This window comes from Nyctibius grandis, chromosome 8 (assembly GCF_013368605.1).
Source record: "Nyctibius grandis isolate bNycGra1 chromosome 8, bNycGra1.pri, whole genome shotgun sequence".
NCBI classification, from domain to species: domain Eukaryota; kingdom Metazoa; phylum Chordata; class Aves; order Nyctibiiformes; family Nyctibiidae; genus Nyctibius; species Nyctibius grandis.
In genome coordinates, this window is record NC_090665.1 from 29,276,477 (window position 1) to 29,299,744 (window position 23,268).

The window sequence follows — 23,268 nt, forward strand, 5'->3', positions numbered from 1 at the left end:
ACTGATGAGCAAGCTCACAAATTACCACCACTAAAGGTGAAGGAGATGGCTGAAGCCCTGCTGTTGTGCAAGGCCAGAGCCATGGTTAGGCTGTCTCTGATTCCTGCACCTTGTTGTTTCCACATTCAGACTTAGGCTTGCTTAGACCTTAACTACCAGGGAGCGCAACTGCAGGAATTACAAGTGCAGATTGACAGACCTTCTGGGTGGAATAATTCGATGACTGGAACACTTTAATGCATATTGCATGAGTGAAACAGCTAATCATTTAAATGTAAAACTCTCTTTTCCTTTCTTAGACCTTTCTCTTCCACACTGACTATCCAAAGAGGGAGGAAGTTAAGGATTACAGGAGGGTCAGCCATGGGAGTAAAAGGTTTGATCCTGCCAACTCCTAATGGAAGCTCTTGTGTTGGCAGGATCAGTGCTCTAATATTGTATCATTGTAGAAACAGTCTGCTTCATGAACTGTCAGTTTTTTCTTTATCCTTAAAAAAAATGTCAAATTGAAGATGTTTAATAGACATGTGAATACTGCAAACTGGAAACTGAATTAACAGTACTTTAAAGCAGCATTAATCTCATAGAACATGTTGGGCATCTTTCTGTACTACGTTGCCATTGCGTGACTAGCACAATCTATTAAAATAATCCTAAAGAGCTCCTTGAAGACTATGCTAGGTAATTTTACAAGTACAGGAGATTACTGAACAAAAACAATATAACAAGCACACTGAAATACTTAAAGACTAGGATACAGAATGAAGACAAGCTTTCCTTATTAAACTTTTTATTAAAATGGAGCTATTTTTACATATTTAAAATACTTTATATCCAAATTATGCAATATTTATGAAAACGTATGCAAACACTTGCATAAAAATATGTAAAATCACAGCTAAGCAATATAAAGCAATATATAGCATGTTCCAAAATGTATTTCAGGACTAGAATACCTGAGTTTTCATAAGCTGGTTTCCTGCATTTCACTGATTTTTAACAGTTAAATTTAATAATGTATCTGATCTTGTATAAAGCACTTCTTTGGATGGGAGAAACTGCATGGAAAAGGCAGAGATCAAGCAGAGATGTTACTCAAGGCCTATCTTCAGAATCTTCTTCCACATGAAGATCCACTGTCTGAGATGCTAGGAAGGACTCCCATGTAGCAAGGCACTTAAAAAAAAAACAAAAAACAAAAAACAAAAACAAAAACAACCACCACATATATATGAATATAGCAGATAGATTTCTGTGAAACTGGTAGCCAAGGAGAAAAAGAAGGAGAAAAAAAAAAAAAGGCAGAATACATACGCATTGTCACAAGCTGCTTTTGTGGGACTATGGTAAAAGGAAAATATGGTTTCCTAGGCAAGCTCAGTGATATGCAAAATGTTAGCTAACATGCTGAGTGAGCTGTAAAGGTCACTTTTGCATAATGACAAGTTCACAGTGTGAGCATCGTAATTGAATGTGTTAGCATGGAAGATGCAAACATTAATTATGCTCTTCTTTAATCTCTCCCATAGTTACAGACAAAGATCTCTTCCAAATAGAAAGCATACTGTCAGGCACAGTTCCCTTGTAATCTCTGTGGATTCCTACTGTATACCCAATTTTCTTTCCAAGTTAAATTAAAAGAGTTTTTTTCTAAAAACACAGTGAATTCATTTTTCCCCTGAGTAATGGGAAAGAAATAGGACCAGAAAGGCAGGGTGTAGGGAAACTGTCATCCTTACAACAAGTGGCATTTCTCTCCTTATGGAAAAATGTATTTGTAATTGTACAAACTCATTTTTTTTTTTATTTGAAGCAGCAAGACTGTAGGCAGTAAAGTGAAAAACAAAAATCCCCAAATGACTCTGGTTCAATTTCGCATAAATGAGTATTGGCAGCTTGGCAAACCATTATAAATCATAGATTAGTGTTGAAAGTCATGGCAAGGCTATCACTAGGTAACCCATGGTGTGCTGATGCTTGTTACTCAAAGTACCAGGCTTCTACTATTTCAAGTCTCTCATTAGAACAGGGCAGGCAAATTCATGCAATAATTTAATTGTTTTGATGCTACTGAAAAAAAAAAACCTCAAAATGGACATGTTCTAATAAAATTTTGACTTATATGCTCATATCTATTGCTCTTGACAATGCAGCTTATTTACTACTTGCTGTACACAGTTTTTTTAATGAAGAAACTGAAATATTCACAATAAATAAGTCTTCTGAAATTTCTCATGAAATATCTTCTTTAATATTAAAACCTGGACAGCATACTCCATTTATCTGAACTTTGAATCAAATCAGTACCCTGAAAACAGCATAATTTCCTAAGTGAAAACTGTTGCCATAAGGTATTCAAGCCACAGTAATTTGCTGTGCCCAGCTACAATGAAATATCTAGCATCCATTTGTCATTGCTTAGGAGACACAGAAAATACGCTAGCATTCATGCTGCTTGAACTTACAGCCACCTAACTCTATCTCATTAGACGTTTCTAGTGAATGACTTCAAAGCTCTGCCTTTAAATACGTAGACTTCATCATATTACATTAAAGAGCCTACGTCCTGGTATTACTGCATATCTGTGTGTGATCAGATGAGTTGAAGGATCTGATAGTCATGAATAATGTTAAAGTATAAGCTCAAAGAGCAAAATGAAGAAGACACACAGGATGACTGGAGTGGGGGGGATCCACGATGACACAAGGATGCAGAATCAGGGATACTCATAAAATTATGGGTGACAAAAGTAAGAAGAAAAAGCAAACAGAAGTCAGCAGTGATTATGTCTCTGAAGACATAAAAAAGTAGAAGATGTGGGTCTGCAAGATAATGTGAGAGGCTGAAACAGCTGACTGACCTAAGAGATCACAAAGAAAAAAGTATGCAGGAGCTTATCTCTACATAGGTTTTTGGTTGTTATCAGACATGTTAGAGACTGTTCCTGTTACTCATATATTGTCCTCCAGACTATGGCAATGATGAATCTACTCCCCCAATCTTTCTTTTCTGATCTTGCTGACAAAATCCCCAAGTAACTTCTACTGCTTTTGCATACAACAACATTATGCTGCTGTTCAGAGCGCATCTAAGGTTTGAGTTACTGTGAAAAGAGAGGAATAACAGCATAAGATTCATGTTGAAATCTGCTTTCTTCATTGCCTTCTTGGAGAAATGTTATTTTGGAATGGTAAATATAAAATCAGGGAGACACAGTGAAAATAGCGCTAGCGTGAACAATGATCTGCAAGTGTTGCAAACAGATTTCTGACTTAAGAGGTCTTTTTGACCTTTTGTATAAAGCCTTGAAGGTTTGATCATTAGATTCTCCCCTGCTCCACGTGACACTGTGGCAGCTGAGTTCATCTGAGATGCTTGAGCTGGAAGGTGGCATCTTGGTTTTAAAATGGCAATGAGGCAGCTGCTAGCAATGTGTCTTCACTGTGGTGCTCGGACTCAGATTTCTGGTTGCTAAAGCCCAGCCTGGATTACCCTCCTAAGAAAGCTGCAAGGCACATCTGTTTTCCTAGGCTTTTTCTAGGTGTGGGTCAGGAAATGATCACTGCTTCTCAAAGAGTCTTTTGTGGGCAATGACTGACGTTTTCTTTCTGAACCACAGTTTAATTTATACCATGTAACTCCATGTTTTGTCATTCTGTAATTTCAGTAATGTGAATTAAAATATATATACTGGCACTGGCTGGAATGTAAAAATGGCTTTCTGTTATCTTTGCAACACTGAGCCAAACTGCACATGTTAAAATGCAATCACAGTGGGTTGCTTAACCAGATAGATACAATCTACTGAAATCTTTCCAGACAAAGATGCAAAGAATTTTCTTCAGTTACACAAGTTATTCAGTTTTTAATTTATCCTTGTTTATGTAACCAAAACACATTTTCCAAAATGTAAGAGCAATGGTGGCTCATTTCACTGTCAGACATCACAGTGCTGCTACAGCTGACAAGTTTCATAATTAACCATACCAAAACAAAACTAGGTCTCTGTGCCTTAGGCTCAAGCTTTTTATATTGCTAAGCATGAACTGCATAAATGACACTTTGTTACTGATGTATACTTCAGCATTATTACAGAATGATTTTACTTCATTCTCCTGGGAGGCTGAAAATGGAGATCTAAATAGAGGATCAGCCAGCTTTCACAAAGGAGACAGAAAGGAAAAAAAAAAAAAAAAAAAGAAAAACCAAACCCAGGAAATTAAATGTGCATGCATAGGATTGAAATTCATAACCCAATTACTTGTAAAAGCCTGGTGGAAGACATAAAAAAGCCTAAATACACAAAATGAAATAGCAAGAGCTTAAATAAGGCTACTTTACCTAAAATATTCTGATTACTACTGCAGGTCACGCATCTGTTCTGCAACATCGTTTTTAGAAAAAACAGCAAACAGGTTTTCATATAGTACAATCTCATATCTAACTAAAAAGGAGATATAAAAATAGAACGTGTAGTAGGGATGATAACAGAAGCAGTGTGCCACATGCCATGTGTGTTTCTGTTCCCGTTCCCTGTTTTCCAATGTTGATAACTTAAAAATATCATTTATGATGGCACTTTCTGGAGTAGAATCTGAAAATTAAGAGTTGTGTGTGTGTCTGAGACAAAAAATACTTTTGTAGTTTCTGAGTGCAAGGAAACAAAAACTAGAGTGCACAGAAATAGTGATTCCCACTATAAAAAAAGAGTCTTCCTAAAAGTATTTAAAAGAAATTTTTATGGTTGAAGTGAATGAGGGTTCAAAGATGGATCCTGGCTTTGAAGGGACAGTCAGAGAGACAAACTGGCTCAGCCATGTGGGAGCTTTTGAAAATCACATGGAAGTTTGTTAGCTAAATTCCCAGGCATTGCTAAGGTAGGATGTGATCAACATGCATGAGCAGCTAACTTTTTGCTACGCAACCAAATGACTAGTTAAATGCATCACTGCAGAGGCCTCTAGGGCAGACAACACATCTCATCTGTTTTTCTACAGCTTTTACTAGATAGAGAGGTACATAAGGGCTTCAGAGTTAGAGGGAAGTTGCTGTAATGGGGAAGGAGTATTCTTTTGCCCTAATGAATCTTTTGGATCAGTTTATGCTTGTACAACAATGTAGGTCACAAAAATAAACTAAATTATGCTTGAAATAGTTAAGAAAATCAGGAAATTATTTATATCTTTGGAAAAGAGTAAGTTGTGTGAATACCAGCAAGAATCTCACTATATCAAAGATAACTTTAGCTTTTTATCTGATTAAGCTGCAAAGGTTTAACAGGATTAGTTTGACATGAGAAAAATAAAATTAGAGGCTACATTTTAAAACAAAGGCTCATCCATGCACAAGAAAAACCATGTTCTTTCAATGCCAAAACTAATTAAATATCATCCTACATTATGAAAAAAACCCAGTCTTCCTGCATTTACTAGAGTGCCTCATGAGCAGTGGAAAACCAAACTCTGGTATAATTGCTGGATTTATGATGTCTAACTAGTCTTTGGATCGGGCTGCAAAATCTAGCCACTTATTTCGGTGTTTTTTTCTGAATAGAATAGGTTAATAAAGTTCTTTGCTGAGAAAAATTAAAGTGTTTCTTTTTTTTTGATGCTGTAAATATCCTAGAGACTATAGTAAACACATGAGAAAAAAAAAAACCACAAAGGAAAAGTTTAGTAAATGTTTAATTGCTATTGCTCTTTGAAGCCAGAGTTCAACATTGCCTGGTTTAGTTTTGCTAATTTGTACCAGGAACACTTCAGATGTGCTAGCTAAATAATAATACCACCACCACAAAAACTTTGTATCTTGTTTTGGTTTTAGTAATGCTGCCTCTTTAGGGCTCTGCAGAGTATCTATACCCAACTTAGTGAAAATACTCCTGCTGAGAACCAGCTTTCTCAGCTGTAAGCTCCACCCTGTGGACAGTTTGTGATTTCAACTGTTTGGCAGGTGCCTCTTCTAGACTAAGGTGTGTTATTTCAGACAACAGCGTCACACCTAAGGCATGGGGAAAATGAATAAAATAAATGGCACGGTGTTAACACGTGCTTCATGCAAGAACTTTTCTCTGTAAGGCTAACAAATCGATGCTATTTACTTCAGAAGTAGGAGTAAAGTTCTGAATTTTTAAAAATTAAAACCTTTTCATATTGTTTCAGAAAATCGTCCCTATTTTAGCAATGCACTTACAGTCAATATTAATACAGTATGTTATTGGCTTTAAGTGTGGGTGGAATACAGAGAGACTTAAGCATGTATTTAACTTTTTTTTTTTTTCCCCAGAAGCAGAGAAAAGGAAGTAGAGAGCTCCATGAACTCTTGAGACCAGCTACAGGAATACCAAATGATTGGTCAGTCATGGTAATTCTTAACTACTAAATGATATTATATTTAAATGTATTATAACATAGCTTGTACATTATCGCAGGAAAGCCTTCATTCTCATAGGCCTGCATAGGAGCACTCTGTAAATTTGCAACACTGGGCTTTAATTAATGTCTTTGTTACCACAGCATTGAGAGACACAAAGAGATTGGCAATTCCACAGCTGTAGAAACAAAGGAACACTTCTTATTCAAGTATATTAAATGCAGATAACTGGAAGGCTACAGAAATACCTCTACTTGTTTTGAATTAGTAAATTCGGAGAAATATAATTACAGGTAACACTTTAAAGTAGCACTTCATGTAACATGATCATTAATTCGGCTTAAAGGAGACATACTCTTTTATGCTAGCTAAGTGATGCTTGACAAGTTGACAGCAGAATACTTAGGCAACTACAATTAAGGGAAAAATCCAAACAAATGTAAGGTCGTACTTTCTCCATGTTGTGACAAAGAGGAAATAACATTTTAGAAATGCTAGTGTACTTTGACACACTGCTGTGTTGTACTTGATCACACTGGCTTTAGTTTTGTACAGTCTTGAAGGACTGGATTCTCTACTGCAAAAGCCACCAGAAAACATGAGATGTCTGTCTCGTTACTCTCTAGTTCTCAGAAATTTAAGGGATGCAGAGAATGGCCACTAACAGGAATGACTCCTGGCTAGGTTGTGTGCCTGGGAAATGAAGTCAGCAAGACTGGGGAATAATGAGGAGCACAGTGAAACACTGCCATAGAGAAGGGAATGGGACTCTGCTTGTGGAGAGGCAAGAATAGGATTTGAATGGGGGGGGGTGTGGAGGAAAAAAGCTGTGGAAAAGAGGAGAAGCAGGTGGTGACTAAGTTAGAAAGCAGGAGATGATTCCTCATTGGAGATGGACAGAAGAGCTAGGCAACTGAATCATATCCATGGCATCCATGGTGCCTAGGAGCATGCACAGAACATGCTTTGGGGAAAAAAAAAAGGGCAATATTTACAGCAATAAGATGAGGGATGCTACAGCAAGAAAAGGCTTAGTAAGCATCAAATGGTGCATCAAAAGCATGAATGAGTAATTTAACCTCGGACATGTGAGAGAACGTCAATGATGCAAGAGTGAACAAGTGCAAAACACTGTAACAGGCACTGTGTTTGTGCATGAGTTTAATGAGTGAGATTCAAATTATTATCTTTAAGGTAGGAGTTTGTTTTCTACTGAAAGCATAAAAATCATATTCTGATTCTCAGGTTTCTCAGATTGCCTTCTTGAAGTGAAACAGCAAAAGCAGATGCCAGGACTTCTTTTTCTGCTGTTTTCAGGAGTGCATTACACACCTGTAGTTTGTAATAAAGGGTCTCTGACAGTGATCACTTCTCCAATAATTAACCATCAGCATTAACCACAGGTCTCAAATAAACATGCGTATTCTAGATCAAAACTCCCAATCTAATATTAATTTTATCAAATTATCTTGAATATCGAGATTAAGATAATGATTTTCTGATAAAACAGAAAAAAATTGGTAAGCCTTCACTTTGCAAACAAGGAGTGATACTGTTAGCACAATGTTTTCTATTATTGCAACCGCTGCAGTAAGATAAGGTATTTTTTTCAAAAATCTAGATCTACTGAGATTGACAGCAAAAACCTTTTATGCAGATTTCAATATTCAAGAAAAGCACCAAGAAATAATAATGTCTCAGTGTAAACAATTTTTTCCAGTATTTTAGAGGCTATTTAAGAAGAACCTCTGGCAGGTACAAAGATAGCAGAACCATTTTCTGCAGTTTGTGACTTAATGATAGTAATTTCATGTACAGTACGAGCTTCGGCATTCTGAATTACAATTCTAATTCAGCAAAAAAGCACTTCTAGACAAGCAAGAGAAACAAAGAATTATTTGTGTGCTTTAATTTAGCTAATCATTCATTAACAAAATATGCCAATATATTTAGCATCGGTTTAACGTACATATTGATGATATAGAAGTCGGAGATCATCAATAACAGAAGAAAATGTGAGAGGATGCCAAAAGCTTGCTGCCCAATTTCAGAAAATATTTTGATCTTAATATGTAACAACAGATTGTCAATGTCCATGCATCTCACAGACTGTACGTTAATTAGACTTGATGATCAAGAGCTCTGTCTTTTCAATTATGCTTTAACAAAATGATTTGTAAAATCAGGACACTGTCATTGGCTAATGGGCAAACCATAAAAAGTTCAAAATACAGGATTGGAAATTACAGATGTCAACATATGTCTGAAAATTTCAAATTTTTGATTAATAGAAGGCTTAGTGTATTCCATTTTTTTTCCCAGAATAAGGAGAAATTCTTTAAAAAAATTTGAGACATCTGGGATATTTTCAAAATGTGCATTTCAATCAACAACATGCTCCCAATGAAGAAACTTCACAGAATGCTTATCATATTTTGTTACATGTTTTCAGTTCTTTTTCTTAGTACATATTCTTGTAAAAGGCAATTCTTACCAAGAATATTAGCTGTGGCATTTGAGTTGAAAATAAAAATCTAATTTCAACCACTTTTCTTTCTTTCTGAAGTAGTAAGTTTCAATTATAAAAAGATTCAATTTATTAACTGTACACACTTGCAGAATTTATATTTTTAAAATGTGCAGGAAGATTTTCATATTGAGTTCTCCAAATTGTATTGTTCTTCTTTATCCTTGCCAAGTCTGACTATTTCCTGAAAGACAATTGCTTAGAGAAATAACGAGGACTTCCTGAATGTGCTGTCTGAGATGTAATCACATTTAAATGTTTTCCTCATACAAGATCATTCACACAAGTTTGAGCTTTCCAGAGGGCTTCTTCATGCACTTACAGAAAAAGGTTTCCAAACTGAAATATAGCAACTGACGTTGAACCGAAAAATATGTTCCAAATTGTTGTGGTTAGTAAAACAAGAGTGCCCTCTGTCGATGATGAACTCAGGATCAACCACTTGGGAACAAATAAAATAACGTTTTGCTTGGAACGTGTCAAATTAAGGATAACTGCCTCCCTCTTCCTGCCAAAACTGATTCTGAAGTTAACACAGGTTTGAACTAAAATGCAAAAATTCCTCTTTACAGACAACCCATGGACTTCTCCACTGAAATAATCAATGAAAAATTAACATTGCTATGAGAAAGTGTTTTACCTCTTCATAATAACGAAGATTATTCTCAGCCACATTGGTGAACGTTGATCTCATATCACACTGCATGTTTTGCTTCCACCTGTCCCAATCTGCTTTCAGAGCATTATTGGCACATTCAACTTTGTCTTCAAGTTTTCCAATCTCTTCTGAGAACTAAATATGAATTGTAAACATTAAAAAATATTAATGAAGTCACCATTTCAAAAGTGATTGAACTCAAGTGATTGTAGTGCAGATAAACAGAACTACAGAACCAAGGCTGGTATTTAACTTAGCACAGAAAATCATTCCCCAGTGACAAATTTAAATTTTATTCTTAATGAATAACTCAGTACAATTTCTGAAATATTAATAACAGAAATTCTAGACCAGAATTAAAGTGTTGCTGAAGATATTTTTATTTACTGAGAAGTTACAGATTCTGTCATCTCTTCATTAACACTTGACAGTAATGCATCTAAAAAAGAAAATACAGAGGGCTTTTCTGAAGCAGAATCAACTACACAAATTAGATTTGGCCAGAAAAAATGAGAAAACCCTGACAGAACCTTTGATAACCTCAGGAGAAAACGGAATGGGGAGAAGACAGCAGAAATCAAAAGCACAAACTTTCTGATGTCTTGCCTGTCACCCTGCTATCTCTTCTTGTGAAACTAACCTCTGTGTGACCATGTGAGGGAGAGAGAAATATGGAAGCAGAGAAAGAAATTAAACCAAAGGACTTCTGCTGAGGAGAAACTCTTTCACAGTGATCCAGATAGATATTGTTTTTTTCTAATTACTGTAGATGTGTAAAGTGAGTTTTCAGCTAATGGGAAAGAGTAAGTGGATAGAGACCCTCTCTTTAATGAGTCTTCTAGTCCTCTCAATAATTTTGTTACCTATTGTCATTTGCTAATCAGCTGTGTCAGTTCTGGCTGGCACCCAGTCACATAACAAGGTACATCTTCTGCACCTACAGTGCAAATTCATCTGCTGGGACCACATGGTGACTGTCTGCAGCAGGAGGGAGGTCAGGCAAAAACACCACCAATACATCAAGCAGGAAAAGTTAATCTCCTTGTATTGTTTCCATTGCAACTCAGTTCCCGTACACCTTGCGCCTCTTCCTTGTATTCTGCTCTCAGGCAAGTTGTTTTTTCCTCATGCAACACCCCTGTAAAGTTGGATATCTCCTAGTGCTCTCTGCAGAGCTGGTGCTTTCATTGAGATGAACCACAGGATTCCAGGATTAACTTCCAGGGTTTTCAAGGAATGCTTATGCTATTGGGAGAATGCAGAAACGTCAAAATTCAGAGCAGGACGTGGAAAATCTTGGTGTGCAGCCTCCAGGCTGAACCATGCATGGAGGACAGTGTTCCAGTGCAACAGCCGGCAGTGCTGCCGCCATCAGACACGAACTAAGCAGCATGGCCTGAAATGGTCACAGAACTGGAGCCCAGTGCTTAATTCACAAACCACAGATCCCAATTCAGTTTGACATACTAGAATCCTTCAGCTCTTAAAGTAGCCAAAAACTCCTTAGCTAGTAAAACTGAACATTTCATCTGAATGGATTTTCTCCATATTGCATGATACATAGATGAATAAACATTTTTAGTTAGACTTGATTTCTGCACTGATTTTCCTTGCCACGCTTAAGGAATTAAGGAAATACTGGTTATTAATCAAGAACAAAATGCAAAATATTATTTCTACTTTACTGAAAAGCCCAAGTTCAATTATCTAGCCAGACCAGTAATCAAACTATGGACAAGGGTAATTTCAACTACCAACACTGTATTCTATGTGGAAAGGTTAATCCAAAGTTTAAATGTGGGGAAATTACCTTTGAAGGCATTACAGGCAACTGGATTCAGTATCTTGGGCATGACCCAAGTTAATTGCCTTTCCTTCAAATACCAAAAATGACTACACACAGAATATTGAAAACAGTGAATATTTTTAGATAATTTGGAGTAGGAAAGGCAGTTGGATCCATTTTCTGCTTTTGCAAGAAAAAAATCCCTATATGGGAATGAGCTAGGCTACACACGTAAAGAACTTCTCTGACTTAGAAGTCCCGGCTGTAGCAGCTTCCCCTTATCTCATTCTTCATCTCTTTAAGACATTTATTTTACAGTTTGTTTTTGTCTTGCCTTTCCTAGGAACTACGAATTTCTTCCATGTGGACAGGCAGACTCTGTTCTACATCCCTGCCTGCATATGCGGTTTAAACATCACCTGTAAAGCCTAAAAGAAACTGTGTGTAGTGTCAAGGCAAGGGTTGGACTTAAGGTCTAAAGACAGCATTATCCCATGCTTGTCATCTCAAGTGGAGAGGTTTAAGATCCAGTTTTTCACGACTGAAAAGAAACAAATGCCACCCTCTTCAGCTGCCATGACAGCAGAAATCAAAGAAGAATGGCTTGGTCTCAACAAAAACATCTACCTAGTCTGTTCCTCATTTACAAGGTGTAAATTGTTACAATTTATCCTGCAAATTAAATATGATTCTGAATCAATTTTCTTACATTGATCTTACTGAGGCGGTTAGTGTGATAAATTGAATCTCACATCAGTGATCCCCAGAGAAGGACAGCACAGTGCTAATTAGACATCGGACCATGGGACAGGAAGGCGGGAGCCGGACACTGCTAGGGCAGAGTGCTACCAGACGTGAACAGTGCGACCTGTAGCCAAAGAGACTTGGCCCAATAGCCAAATCACCTGGTAAGTAACACAGCATTTTACACTATCTAACTATGTGAATTAGCATGAATTTCTATCTGCTACATGAATTAATCCTACAGCTTGGTGATACTAACCCTTTTTAGCCTGGAGTTAAAACATAAGATATATTCAGAATGTGATAGATTGAGCATTTCATCTCTTTACTACTCAGCTTCAAGCCTGAACACTAGAATCCTTAAGTTAGCATTTAATGCTTATCTGGTTCTGTCAGAGCACATTATACCAACCTTTTGTCAGAATTACTATTAGCACTGGTGGCAGTACCAAAACTCTTAAAAACTCCCAAATCACAGAGGGATGCACTAGCATTGCTGTGTATGCCTTCAGAATGAAGTGTGGGAGCAATGGAGCCACAAACTCCAACATCTTTACAGCCAGAGCTCTGGAGGTAAAAAGTTTTAGATAAGCAGGAGGACACCAAAGTCCTCCCAAGTATCTCTTCTCAGAGCCTGCATCCAAAATCAGAGTCTTCAAACCTTCCATACCCTGAATAACTGCCTTCTTTGTGGACTAAATTTTGGAGTCGGAGACAAGGCTTTGGCTTTTTAGCAGTACCACAAGCTGCTTTGTAAAATCCCGAAGCACAGCTTAAGAAAATGTTTTTTGCCAGCCCATGAGCCTGACATCTCATAAGGTTTAATTTGTGATTCCAGCCTATTTCAGCTGCACTGACCTTGGGGATGTTTTGCATTCTCCTGCTGTATAACCTCCTGTTTGTTAAATCATTTAATGTTTGCCATGACCAATGCTAAAGATCTCACAGCCTTTTATAAGCTCTAACGACAGTCTGAGATCCCTTATCTGTGGTGGAAATGTACTTCAAATGAGATTAGCGTTCATGCCACTCATTGTCAGCAGAATTTCTGGCTACTAGATTGCACTGACAAGTTCAGCCTGACATCTATGAGATCATTCGAAGCTACACGAGTTCTGCTTAGGAATAGAAATGTGCAAATACAGCCAAACCCAGTGTTTGACACCAATTCCAATAACAGTAGCTGTGATATGACCACCTTTTACTCTGAAATCAATCTGGTTAGAAATGTCAGCAACATAATTCCATACACAATAAAAATTAAAACAGAATAAAATTATTAAGAAAACAGTTAAAAGTTACTTGAATGGTTAAAAATAGCAGTACATCATTCTCTGTGGCAAACTATTGTTAACAGAAAAAGCCTTCAACTTCTAATTAAGGAAAAAGTCTTCAGGATACAGCTGCCACTCAGAGAACACAGGATTTTATGATCAGATTAGAGTAACAGACATCTGTTTTACTGCTCTCATGAGACTGCAAGGAGAATCAGGCTCTCAGAACAGGATTTTTTTAAATGAGTAAGAAATAGAGTGGTTGGAAAGATAAAGGAAATATCTGAACACCTGGGTAATCACACTGTCCAAAGGCTTTTACCAAAACTGTAAACACAGTTTTGGAAACAGAGAAACAGTGAAAAAAGACCGGGTTGTGCAAACTGATCTCAAAATTTTACTGGAAGCAAGTACAAACATCTTATTATGGAGTAAACCATTGTCAATATCAAATCAACGTGGTACGATCAATACTATGCTAAAGGAAAAATATTCCTTTTTGTCTGTAACAGTTCAGGAAAAGAGGATGCATGCACCTTGTCTGAGGACTTCATCAGATGATAACAGAAATACGTTCTGAAAAGACCATGTCCTGCCAGGCAATGTTCCCTTCCCTACAGCGGACAGCAATCAGACTAGCCACTAAACAAGCTGTCTGAAATTGCAGTTCATCGCTGAATCTCTCTGTGCAAATGTAACTGTTTTTAGCAGGTTGCCAACAAACCATACAAATGGGAAGTACTGATTAAACGGGACGCAATATTAAAAACTTGATATAACTAGCTGCAAACAAATAACTTGTGCAATGACGTATAACACTCCTCTCTGCCAGAATAAATTCTTAGGATCACAGAATATCTCAAGTTGGAAGGGACCCATAAGGATTATTCTTAATGTATACTGTGCTTTTACATGCAATGCAACTAATGCGTGCTGCCAGCACGCGGGGCGCCCATGGTGCGGGGTGCTGGGGACACGGGCAGGCTACAGGAGGAGCCCACAGCGGGTCTGCCAGTGCCCTCACAAGGGAATAGGGCGGCCGGCAGCCAGGAGAGGAGTAGGACCTGCCATTGGTACCTCAAGTTGCAGCCTAGGGGCCTTCTCCAACTTACCATCCTCTGTGCATTTTGTAATATTCAAACTTTATACGTAAACTAAGGACAAAGGACAGGAGAAGCAGCAGAGGAAGCAGAGAAACAAAAACAGATTAGAGAACACAAAGGCAGTGAAATGAAAGGACAATATAAGACATAAGTAAACAGAATTTCTACTTCAGGAAAAAAACAAAACCAGAGTATTTACTTACTGTCCCACTGCAGTACATAGAGGCAAATTGTCACAAAATATACCATAGCCATTGTAGATATCAGACAGTGGTAATATATTCTTATTTATTCAGCTCAGTGACAAGAAATCAAATACAAATATGCATTTCAAGTGCCAAAACCTATCTAAAAAGCTCATCTTTACATGCCAGCTAATTACAACTACCTAATAAAAAGTATCTGAAATGTCAAGGACTTTCTCCTTTGATGTACTAAAAAGTTATTATTTAATCATTTTTATATATTATTTACACTGTATAACACTTTGTGTTAACACTGTGCTAAAAGGACATTATTTAGGCTGGAGAGTTAAACAATCAAAAATTTAAAAAATGCCAACACCCATCCCAGAAGTTCCTTTTAATTGGCCCACTGGGCCTGGCTGGTGGTTTGGGGGATGCCTGCCCCCATGGGCTACCAGTTACCACCTGACTTCACTAGAATGAATGAAGGTGCCATACTGGAAGTATAAAACTATCCCTGGGCCCAACCAGGTAAGACAGAAACCTGAAAGAATAGAATCCAGAACGTTTTACTTTGAATAAGTTTAATGAAGAGCTTTGCTCAGTCTAACCACCTCCTCTCCCTCTCCTACATCAATGGAGCAGCAGCTACAAAACCACTGCAGCAAGGCTTACTTTCTTTTAACTCCCAGCGTGGAAGTAAACAGAAATGCTAAAAGTAAGCTGCAGTACAGTCCACAGCGGTCACCCACTGTTCCCAGTAGCCTGTCTACTGAAGTTTTGCATCTTTCTCACGATTGCTTTTGCCTGGCACACACAGCTACAAAGACCAAACTTTTCAGACTAAGTAAGAGAATTACAGACCCACCATCCAGTTACAAAGCATGGCTTCAGAAGACATGCTTTCTTCAGGGGATCATCTTTTGCAGTTAGAATAAGTCCTGGAAGATTCCAGCTTTCTGTACATACTCACCAGATCCTTTTCTGTCTTTTTATTGGCTAAAGCATCAACTTTGGAGTCAAGCTCGCCTTGAATTTGGTCTCTCCTTTTCAAAACACCCTTAACATAGAAGAGAAAAAAAAAAGAAGTAAACTGCACCAAATTTTAGCCATCTGAATGAAAACCATCGATCAACTTGGCTATTTAATATATTAAGCAAGATCACAGAATGATGCCATTTAATAATTTTGACAATATATGTACTTTCCTCAAAAAAAATCTTAAAATCATGAAGACTTATTTTTCAATACCCGTATTTTATCTTATGAGTTTTTCAAGAATCTTAGTAAATCCAAAATCAGTGCCGCATGAATCTGCCACGCACAATATCATTGCTAGTCATATGAGAAAAACTGCAACAGCGGTTTACTTAGTATCAGCTCAACTTACTATATATTCATATTTTAAAACAGCAACATGAGTTTGCCAAATCTCATGAACAAAAGTATCTTCTTTGAGTAAAAGTTACAATATAAAGTAGAATAAATGACTAAAAATGGTACACCAGGCATTATTGAAATTGTGACTTTAATCTTCAATATTATTTTGTAAGTGCTAAACATAGTTCAGAAAAATCAGATAAAATTATCATAAAAATGATAGATGTTCTAACATTGATATAGGTGCTTATTTTCAGCATATGTAATTACTACCTCCTTTAAAACTGTCTTATCAGGTATTGGATTTTTAGCATAATGTCAAAAAATAATTAGAAAGGGGAAGGAACGTCACTTGTTAAACTACAAAACAGGAACGGTATTACAGATTAAATTTCCATTTCCGATGCTCATTTGCTCTGTGACCTTGACGAAGCCTTACAAATTTCTCTTTGCCTTAGTTTCCTCATCTGTAAAAGCACACTCAGGTGTGTTTATCTCACAGAAACATTGCAAGGCTTTAGTCCTTTAAAAAAAAAAATCAGAAGCAGGACATATATAATTACAAATCTCAAACACTTCTTTTGCATGACCTTACCGCAACCGGTTTTACTGCTTCTTCTGCATATACTAAAGGGATTTTCAGTATTCCCCTCTAGCATAGGGCATGTTGAAACAGCACAGGGCAGAAGCAGCTCTGCCTTCTCTAGCTGTCTTATTTGCCTGAGTTCTCTTTGAAATCTTGTCACTTTGACAAACACAATAGAATAATTTAGGAGGTTAATTTTCAAATAATTTTTCAATGTTTCTTTTTGAACAAGTACTCACTAGAAAAAATTGGTAAATCTGACTTTGGACAACTCTGAGTAATAGATTAGCAATACATACTAATGCTCATAAATCTACATTTTAATAGCTCAGAATATCTTTTGGTTAGATAGATACAGAAAATGTTTAGCTGTAAGCATAGAAGCAAAACAAACATTTCTGGAACAGCTTTCCTCCGTGTTACAAATGCTTTATCTTTTTTTTACTATTTCTTTTGCCTATTTTAAAACTTTTAATGACTATTTGGGAACTTTTACCACAAATACTCCTTAAATTACAAGATAAACACAATTATTTTAATATTAACATGCTACAGCTACAGACAAGTGCTGACTTCTAATGGTAAACAGAGGGACTGTGTTTTTAAAACATATTATACTTTTACAATTCTTTTGTGTAATATTTAACGGCACCCTGCCACAAAAGCCTCAAATAACTGTATGTGGACCCATAATGAATTTATTGCTGCAATTTGTACCCTGAGGCAAAGCAGTACTCTGCACTCTCCAGATTTGTTCTGTCAGTCAGTTAGGAAGGAGCCAGTCCAGATGTAAATATTTTAGCTATGAATTCATCTCTTTCCCCAGTTTAAGGCTGAACTCCCAAGACTGGAAAATACAAGGATTGTATTGTATTGACCACACCTTCTGCTGCACATTTGTGCCTGATCTTGGCAGCACCGCACGAAGGTCCCTGGGATGAGGGGTTGAACACACCTCTGAAAGCAGGTTTTACTAGTGCATGACTTCCCCTATTGTATTTTTAGCATGACTAGTAGTTCCCTCTCCAAACTGCGAGAGGGAGGTAAGCTGTAGGAAAAATAAAAATCCATGGCGAATGAATGGAAACACTGTAGAACAGGAATGAGCTAGTGGAGGAAGACTTCCCTCCGGACAGGACCTCATGGCAGCCTAATGCTGGGCAACATCTACTTATAACGTGTGCATGAAGAACCAGGTTGTCACTCTGGGGTTTGTCCACAGAAACCTCTCTGTGCTCTGCACAAAAGAGAACACCTAAGAAAGGCTGAGCCAGGCTGCAGACTGGAAGGCGATGGGCAGGCAGCATCTCTTCAATAGCATGAAGGCTAGGAACGCTCGTGGGTAACACACTTAGAAATTCTGAAAAATAAGTTTGGAAGTGGGGGAGAGGAAGAAGACCTGCAAGTGCTAGGACGGTAATCTCTTCAGACCTTTAAGAAAAGCAGTACCTACCCTCATCTACCTGCATGTACATGTAAATAATGAGGCCTGTGAGATACAGGAGATTTTGTATGGCCCCTCTTTCAGTGAAGCTTTTTTTAAAGACAGCAGTCATTGCAGCAGTAATTCTTAACCTCTCAGCAGCTAAGCCTTACTGAGAAACTGGCAATGCTCTGCACGTGCCAGCAAAGGCTCACTTAACTTGTGTCTTGCTCTACCCATGGTCTGTAACACACTCTTCAGCCCCTACTCAGAAACCACTGCAGCAGGAGCTGGGTTCCCAGCAGAGAGGCAAGAACAGATACTGCAGCTTTCATTGCTCAAAACTGAGACAAAGAGGAGTTTGTACACAATTTCTGCTTTCTGGAGGCAGCAGAGTGGGAATTATGACATGCTGAATTCAGTTACTTAATTATGTTGATTATCCATCAGCACTGACTTTATGAACTCTGTAGTCAGATTTTTTACATTCTCTTCAAGTGTAAGAAAAATACATACATAAAAGGAATGGAGAGCATCAGCTTATGGCAAAGACTAACACATGCTTATATAATGGCACAGGGACTGGAAGTTCCCTGCTGTTCTGGAAAAAGAAAACATAGTTTAGGAACATCTCCTAGAAAGGGAAAAACCTCTCCACTCCTTTTCCCCCACACCATCTGTTACTCAATGAGTTCATATTCCAGCAGTGTCAGAGGAGGTCTTTCTCAGCTGTTGTTCCCCAAACCTTTCTGTGTTCCTGCCTCTCTGCTACAATGCAGAGCTCTCTGAAGACAAAACCAGGCACTCTCTTGCACAGCTACCAAGGGCTGCCTGCCATGCAAAACTATCACGCTCTTCTCATCTGGAAGGGGTGCCTCTTGCCTGATTAGCAAGGGAAACAGGACCAACCAGATTCCCTGCTAACGGACAGCTATCCTATGCTGTGTGTGTTTAGTAACCACAGTAAATAGAGGGACTGCCAAATCACTTTCATCAGTTACAAATTCTCTTCTAGAGTTTGTCAATGGACTAAGCCAAATTTTATATACAGCCATAAGTAATCCTTAAGGAAACCTTACCATCAGAATTTCACTGTAGAGAACGTATTCATGTAAAATCGGCAGCAGGTTTTCTGAGAGCCCTGCCATTCGCTTCTCTGTAGCCTTGCAACACTTGTCGATGCAGCAGGCAACACCTTTTAGGGAGTCTGCTATATCTTCTTCGGATGCTGACCAGAGTGTGTGGATGGGGCCGTATTCCTTCATTTCATTAAAATACTCTTAACAGGAACATATACACATTAGTCTTTTGTTCATGAACAGATGCCTAAGTGATACTAATTCTAACTTCATATTTACTGTGAGCAAAGCAAGAGGCTGAGGCTAATGTTTAAATTTGCTCAAATGACCAAGATAAGTAAACTCCAGTTCATTGTTTATGAATAAACTAATCAATTAATGTATTGTAATTAAGTAGCTCCTAGGAATCTATCAGCAAAAATGCCCCAGTCATTTCAAAAGGACACACATACTCAGGTAGACCTGAAGAGTTGTATTCAGATCACCCAATGACCTGAATTACTTCATGTTGTCTTCATACAGAGGGACAGGAGCCATAGTGGCCATGGGCAGCAGCTGGTCTGACTTGCTTCTACTGCTGTGAGTTCTGAAAGCTTTTGGGACATACCTGTCTCGGTTATTAAAACTAGCAGCCTTGGTATGTCCCAAAAGCTTCAGAAGACATACTGAAGTTCATTCCAGTTCTGCAGATGTCATCTCCTTTAGTAGTTTCTATTAATCTAAACATAAGGATATCCACTAATTATTTCTCCTATGTCTCTAGGGCATGTGATAGTCTGTAAGCAGAAAGAAGGCCCAGAATTCACTGTGCCATTTGGTAGAGCTAAACTTGGGCAAGGCTGGGTATGACCTGGAAGCTGCATGTTCACAGGAGTGTACTGTGGACGCATTGGTCATGTACTGAAAACACAACTTCATCGCAACTGAATTTATAATGAAGAAATGTCCAAGAAAAGATGCAAAGCAGCCGTGTGGCACGAAGAGTGTAATGTTTACTTTGAGATTAATTGGACAAAAAAAAACCTCCATGGAAGATGTAATTAAGAATCCCATGTTAAGCTACTGCAAGCAGGAATGTTCTCTGAATCACAGCTATCAACAGTTCATATCCACAACAGTGTGACCCTGCACATAAGTGTTCTGCCATGTGCTATTTGGAAAATCTAGAAAGAAGATATAACCTGCAGCATTTGGGAGCATGTCAAAATTCATAAGGTTTTCCAGGAAATATTTTGGCACTGATGCCTTGAACCTACAGACCTCAGCCAGCTATCTCCACTGAAATGAACAATATCAAAAGGAATTCTTTTCACCAACATGTATTTTCCTTTTATAAGATCCCTCCAATTTAGTGAGGACACGCTGAGATCTGGTACTGCACAATAAAGCACAAGGGCACAGTTATTAAAGAACACAGTGCAGTTCTTCAGATTATATTATATAGACAATAAAATCCCTCAAGTGCTGACCGGTGCAAATTCTACTGAATGGCCTAGTCTGAGGTCAGGGTCAGTCTCAGAAAGTCAGTAAGCCAGTGTTCCAAGTAGGTGTGCAAACTGCTGTTACTTAAGGAGAAAATTGAGATTAAGTCATCCTTCTTAAGAAAACTCTAACAGGCACAGTTTCCCATGACAGAAATTATGGCCAACAGTAAAGCTATTAAAAAAAAATAAAATCTACTTGGTCAACACAGAAAAAAAGGTGCAGAATGAAACCAAAAAAGAGATGTTTAGAGATCTGGAATCTAGGCAGCACTATGCCAGTACGAGACAGCACAGAAAACTGACTATTTACATTCCACTGAAAGTACAAAACAGAAGGTCATGCAGCTTTCCAAAAAGCACAAGTAACAACATAGCCATATTTGCTACGTTTTCTTCTTTCTAAGTTCCTTATCAAGTAATTCAATGACATGTTAAAACTCTTAACAACTTACTAAAACAAACTTGAAGGTCTGCCAAAAGAATGACCATTACAAAAAGCACAGTATAAACACAAATCTCCCTTTTCCCCTGCTTGCTGGAGAGTATTTTGCCTGGCACAATGAAAACTAATTTACTTTTCCAATATATTAATTTCTTAAATCAATAAAACTGATACTTGTTTTCTACTTACCCCTTTCTTCCTTGTAAATTCTATGAGCTATTTTGTCTAGTACGTTTATTTTCTGACTAAAAGTTTCCATGTAATTGTTCATTTCTGTAAACATTTCAGGACGATTTTTAACTCCTCCTCTTACTGAGGATGCCACAGCTCTGACAGTCTGTCCCATCCTGCTCAGCAAACCGGGACCCTGCTTCTTGTGTGAGGAGAGTTCCTATAGACAGAACAAGCCATGTTTACTTCATGTACTTTTTAAAATTCTCTGAAAATAATGCATACTTTAAAGCTTTTTTTTTTAAAAAAAAAAAAACAAACCAAAACTACACACATAAGCCTCTGTGTGTCTTTTTAGGGTATAAATCTTACTTTAAAATTACTAGGCCAGTGTCAGAACCATACCTGTCCTGTGCATGTATTAACTAAACCTCTCTGGGCAAACACAAGCATGCTGTGTGTCATGCTCTCACAAGAGTGATTAAAAACTGCAGAGAACCTTTACCCTTTCATTCCTTAGGGCGAGTTAGCTAGTTTGCAATTTAGCCTTTTGAACAGGAAAGCAGAGGCAATGATTGCAGAAATAAGTCATTGAGAAAAGCAAACAATGTTCCTACTGGAAGAAGTAATCCATCTGGGTTTTTTTGTAACTCTTTTTATATGCTGCTAGAATAACCTTTGCTGAAGTTCAGAGGCTTTTCTGAGTACAAAACTCCTATTTTCAACTGGACTCATCTTGCAAAAATACAACAGGAAATTCAAAGGCTGTACTTTTCTTTTATGAGACCAGTATAACTTTAAAAAAAAAAGCAGATGAAAAAGACAGTGCCATGCCAAAACAATAATTAATTTAACATACTACTTTTCATATAACCTTGGAAGCTTATATATATATATATATACCAAAAAGCATGCAGAGTTGAAATATTGTGAATTTGCCACAAAAATCCAAAAAGCAGCAACAAAAACTGCTTTGGAAGGTACAGCAATATTTATCGCCACATGCATGATTACCAAAAGCACAGAAGAAAAGGTTGTCTCGGGGATGAATATTTCATAAATCCCCTGCCGCCTTCTGACAATTCTGTAACAAGCCGTGGGAGGACACTATTGAATACTGAACTAGGGAGACTCCTGACATATTCTACTAGCACAAGACGTGGTTTCACATAACTGTAAATAAAAATAAAGTCATTTTACCCAGGCCTGCGCAGTAAGAAAAATTTTGAAGTCTTCATTAAAAGTTAAAGTTGGATGATCAGCAATACGGTTCAAAAATTTATGTAAAGCTTTTCTTCGAGTCTCAATGAATTCATCACTAAATCGTTCCACCATTCCTTTCATTATGAATTTTTCAGGCAATGGCTAAGGAAAAAAGAAAAAATATATTGCATAATTTGCATAATATTCAGGCTATTGTAATAGTTCTTTTACTTACTAAAAACCATCGGTATTCCTTGTAGAACCCACCATGCAAAAACCAAATTGTTATAAAGATATCTCATTCAACAGTGGTATAACATGGTTCTTGTAGCACACAGTGCAGAAGAATACAAGTACAACTAAGAAAGAAGGACATAAATTACTGCAAATGGCACAATTACAAATGTAAGAAATACCTTTATGGGATTTTTAATTATCACATATGTATAAAGCTAATGAAACTAGGTTGGTTTAACATTTGTGAGATTTCAGAAACTGAAGAAAGACCTCAAACATCTCTGTATAAAACTGAAGCCATCTTATAAACAAATAAAAATAACTTAAGTTTTAGCAAACAAACAGGAATAATCAGTGTCGGATGTGCTTCTTCAAGTTTGCTCTTCAACCAAAGGAAATCCTGATATCGTCTTCGAACTTCATATTCACTGGAGTCAAATTCACCACGAGATGTCTAAAAACCAGAGGCAGAAAAAACAGACCCAGGTTAGAATACCAGAAAAAAAAGAACAAAATAATTTTAATTTTGGAGAAAACTGAGTACTTGAAGGAAGTACATACATGATTCTATTTTGCCCATGTTATTTGCTTGCTGGTTTATAAAGTGCAATGA

The 23,268-nt window shown here is 37.5% G+C and overlaps 1 protein-coding gene across 2 annotated transcripts in view; it reads right to left on the bottom strand.

The window, feature by feature from the left end:
• Window positions 1-899: 899 nt before the first annotated feature.
• SNX7 (sorting nexin 7) overlaps window positions 900-23,268 on the bottom strand; it is a 30,921-nt gene continuing 8,552 nt past the window's right edge. The window contains exons 3-9 of one of the 2 annotated variants that reach the window (XM_068405727.1): window positions 22,999-23,109; window positions 22,416-22,580; window positions 21,234-21,435; window positions 19,119-19,318; window positions 15,624-15,710; window positions 9,541-9,693; window positions 900-1,176 (exon numbers count right to left, since the gene is read on the bottom strand). In XM_068405727.1, the coding sequence (XP_068261828.1) occupies window positions 1,096-1,176; window positions 9,541-9,693; window positions 15,624-15,710; window positions 19,119-19,318; window positions 21,234-21,435; window positions 22,416-22,580; window positions 22,999-23,109 (999 nt within the window). In that variant the 3' untranslated portion in view covers window positions 900-1,095. Of the gene's footprint in view, window positions 1,177-9,540; window positions 9,694-10,066; window positions 10,804-15,623; window positions 15,711-19,118; window positions 19,319-21,233; window positions 21,436-22,415; window positions 22,581-22,998; window positions 23,110-23,268 lie in introns of those variants that run through there. The other variant, XM_068405728.1, reaches the window with a different exon arrangement.